Source organism: Solanum lycopersicum, chromosome 11, assembly GCF_036512215.1.
Source record: "Solanum lycopersicum chromosome 11, SLM_r2.1".
Classification (NCBI taxonomy): Eukaryota; Viridiplantae; Streptophyta; class Magnoliopsida; order Solanales; family Solanaceae; genus Solanum; species Solanum lycopersicum.
The window spans coordinates 61,521,367-61,525,564 of NC_090810.1; the positions used below are offsets into that span (position 1 = coordinate 61,521,367).

General features: G+C 32.5%; 1 protein-coding gene across 1 annotated transcript; it reads left to right on the top strand.

Moving 5' to 3' along the window:
• Positions 1–3,041: 3,041 nt before the first annotated feature.
• LOC101256941 (histone H4) lies at positions 3,042–3,997 on the top strand. Its single transcript, XM_004251244.5, has 2 exons — positions 3,042–3,363; positions 3,517–3,997. Exon 2 carries the CDS (start codon positions 3,539–3,541, stop codon positions 3,848–3,850), a length of 312 nt encoding a protein of 103 aa, XP_004251292.1. The 5' UTR covers positions 3,042–3,363; positions 3,517–3,538; the 3' UTR covers positions 3,851–3,997.
• The last annotated feature ends 201 nt before the right edge of the window (positions 3,998–4,198 follow it).

The following is a 4,198-nucleotide window of genomic DNA, read 5'->3' on the forward strand; positions in this document are numbered from 1 at the left end:
GCTTCTGTTTGAAAGTCTTAGAGTTGTATATTTCACGGGTCCATTGAAGACTTATTAGTGTGGACCAATTACAACAATAACTATACCACCTAAGGGTGTGACGAGATGAATGAATGAAATCTGTTCATTCTTAACTAGAAGTCTTATACTTAAGTCCTATAAATAACATTATTTGGTAGTACTACTTAAAATTATGAAATTTCCAACAAATATTTCCGTTGAAAATCATGAAAAGTATATTTTGTTGGAAGTTCCTTTTCGAGAGGGTAGGAAGTACTTTCTCCTATAATGGATTATGCACATTATTTGAGTCCAATAAATGGACCAATTAATCTGTTCATTTTTTTACTAAAGATCTCGTATTTGAGTCCGATAAATTAAAAATATAGTCTAGTACTACTACTTAAAACTAATGAATTTCTAACAAATATTTTTGTTGAAATCTATGAAAAGTATTTTGATGGAAGTCCTTTTTAATAGGGTAGAAAGTATTTTCTTTTATAATAGATTAATACACATGTGAATCTGAATTAATTCGACCGATATTAAAATATCAAGTGAATAATAATAAGATTTGAAAAAAAGGCACATGAGATAGACAAGAAGAAAACATCTTATATAAGATTAAAATTATATATTAGTGTGATGCTAAGTGAATTTACACGATATTCAACTCAAATTCTCATGATTCAGTTTGTAGGTGAAACTTGTAAACCTATATATTCCACACAATATTGTATTTTGGTTAAATTCCAAATTTTTATATATATTAATCAAGCTCTCTTTATTTTCGCCTAACAAAAAAATCTATTTATCACTTAATATTTGTGTTCAAAATTAGTTGTGGCCATAAAAGATTGACAACTAATCAAATAAAATTGCTTGCTCCAATGGATAGCACTATTCATTGATATCAAAAAAGTATTCATCTTTGGTGCTTATTGCCTAATTAACATTTGTCTATCACTTTCGAGGCAGACAAGTTCATTGAGGCAACATAAAGCATTCTCAATGGGCAACTACACTACATATATGTCTAAATTAACCAAATTTAGACTTGACTAGTGTAGGTCAATTACACATCTTTGGATGCTTCAAATGTGTTTATAATGATCAAATGAAGTTGATAGTGATTTGTCAAACAAATGTTTAGTGCTTCTTCAATCTTATCTAATCCAACATTGCTTATGTTTGCTTGAGCCCAACTAAATAATGAGGTAATTGCTTTTCCAATTAAGTTAACCTTCAAAGTTCACTTCCACACAATATCAGAGTGAGGTCTTTAAGGGTATTCACAATGAATGTTAATTACAGTTAAAAATACATATTTAGCGATAATTAAATTATTATCATTAATTAATTACCGTTAAAAATCATATTTGACATAGTGTAGGTCAGACTAAACAAATTGTCTATGTTTCTTCAAGACCAAGAGACTCCCAACAATTTAAAAATACAAAAGCCCTAAAAAAGTTATCCCCACCATCAAGGAAAAGTTAACCTTGTAGGGATGAATGATATAAATAAACTACTATTTAATTGTTGATGGTGACTATGGTTTATATTGTAATCTTAATAACTCGAAAGAGCACATTTGGCTTTAATAACTCTGTAATGCTAGTAGTATTTTTTAATTATAAATATAACCCTTTTGCACTAATCATTTGGTTTTACATGTTACTGCATAATGAAAGGCTAATTATAATGTTAAATTGGCCCCTACAAGTAGGGAGGCTGGTTGATATGTTTTGGTCGGACGGCGGTGGGTTACCCACTGACCATTTTTATTAAGACTTTAAGAGACATAATCTAATAAAATATGTTACATAGACTCATTTTGAGTGTATATATATATTTTTTTTTCAATTGTAAACTCATCATAATCCAACTTTTCTTTTATTGGCCCCTGCCTTGGTTTGGTGGTGCATGAGTCATTAATTTTAAGTTTGAAAATTGGGTCCTAATTCGGAATTTCTCATCCTCTTCTTGTGAGTTAGCATTAGTACTGATATAGTTAAACTCAATGTTCATTTTCTAATCATGGTATAAGAACTAGTTGATTCATGATTTTTTTGATATCGGACATTATTAATCAATATTGTTCATGCTTCATATGTCCAATCCTGAAAGAGCGGAGATTGAGTCTTGTATCCGTTTGGACTTGGATCATTTCTCTCATTATATTATCTTTAGCAACTCTCTCCTCTTGAGCTAGTTATTACCTTAGGGTATTCAGTTAAATTCAATGTCCATTTGTAAGAGAAAATTGTTCATGGTTTTCCGTTATATTGGACCCCCATCTAATATCGTTCATGCTCAAAATGTTCAACCCAGAACGGCAAGAAAAGAGTCCCACAATGGTTAGGGCTTTGATCATTTGTCTCTTTATATATGATCTTAGATAATCCTCGTCTCTTGAGCTAGCGTTTGAATTTGAGTTGAGCAAAGACCAGTTCACAAACTTACTTCAAAATGATATATTCAATCATCATTTATCCACAAACACTCGGAAAACAAAACTAGGTTCTTAATAGTAGTTCATACTACCTCAAAATAACAAATACTAACAAAGGAGGCAAAGAAAACAGGACTTTTAAGCTAATATGGCTCTCAACAATATTGTAAAGACACCTACTATCTGGTAAAAAGCATGTCTACTATCAAAGCCTAATGCTTAACAAATACAAAATGAGCAAACACAGTCTCAACCATCTACAATGCCATGCAACAACAGACAAATCCTTGTCATTCCCATGATCATAATGAAAATGGAAGCACATGTATATAGCTTTAGCTAGAATCAACAGAACAATTCTCTTTACATAGAGTAATACTAAAAGCGGGACGCGTATGGGTCCTCTGATGTATACGATCCACAAAGTTACGAACTTCACTATCTGTTATGAATAGTGGAAGCTAATTCTCTATCTTACAATAGCGAAATCAAAATTTTCATATACTTGATGATTCAAGGTATCACCCGAAGATAATTATACCTTGTAAACCTTAAATAAGTAGTAGTAACACAAAACATAAAAATTAGAAAATAGAGCCCATAAGTATTCGAGATTCGGCCCAAAACCCAAGTCAATTCTCCCGCTCAGCTGCTTCATTGATTTTAATCTTTTCCCTCCTTATTTCAAACAAAAATAATGCCATGCTGGCAATCCTTGTCAATCTTACGGCACTTCATCTTGACCGTCTAATCTCGTTTTATCTGACGGTAGCGATCGCTTCTTTTACCAATCACGCGGATCGAAGATAACTCCATTAATAACATTTCACCAGCTATAAATAAACTCCCCCATTAAACCTCATATCTCCATTGTCTTTCTTATTAGTCCTTCAAGCTTCCAATTTCAGGTTCGAATTTTCAACAAACTCTTAGTTTAATCTTACATTTAATTTTTAGATTTGAATTAGTAATTTTGTTAAATCTGTGTTTTTTTTTGTGTCGAATAATGCTGTGATTTAATCTGGGTTACTAAATTGTTTATATTTGTTGTATTGATTCAGATACACTCAAGGCTGATTGAAAATGTCGGGTCGTGGAAAGGGAGGAAAAGGATTGGGAAAGGGAGGAGCAAAGCGTCACCGTAAGGTGCTCCGTGATAACATCCAGGGTATTACTAAGCCTGCTATTCGGCGTTTGGCTCGTAGAGGAGGAGTGAAGCGTATTAGTGGGCTGATCTATGAGGAGACTCGTGGTGTTTTGAAGATCTTTTTGGAGAATGTGATTCGTGACTCTGTTACTTACACTGAGCATGCTAGGAGGAAGACAGTGACTGCTATGGATGTTGTGTATGCACTCAAGAGACAAGGAAGGACTTTGTATGGTTTTGGAGGTTGAATGTGACTTTTGTTTAGTCTGCAAAAGTCTTGCTGTCAAGAAATTGTTGTTTTGGTTTTTTGCTGGTGTAATTAGTATGGTTCGTGCAGGGGATGTGGTTGTAGCTTGTTTAATTTTGCGTTAATACAATTCACAGATTCAGTTTCACATCTTCTTAATTTTGTGCGATTGAGCATTTTCTGTTTTGCTATCTACATATTAATTGATTGGACTTTTATGGTTCGTAATAACTCTTGCTTGTGCTTGACCATTTACTTTGTATTTTATTTGTTATGTTTGTTGATGAAGTTGATCTTTGATCTTTGATATATTTGGATAATTTGTTTTTTCATCATAAAATTCACTATG

Bases quoted from the DNA above. Each gene is read 5' to 3' on its own strand.
- LOC101256941 (XM_004251244.5), top strand. From the start codon at position 3,539: ATGTCGGGTCGTGGAAAGGGAGGAAAAGGATTGGGAAAGGGAGGAGCA.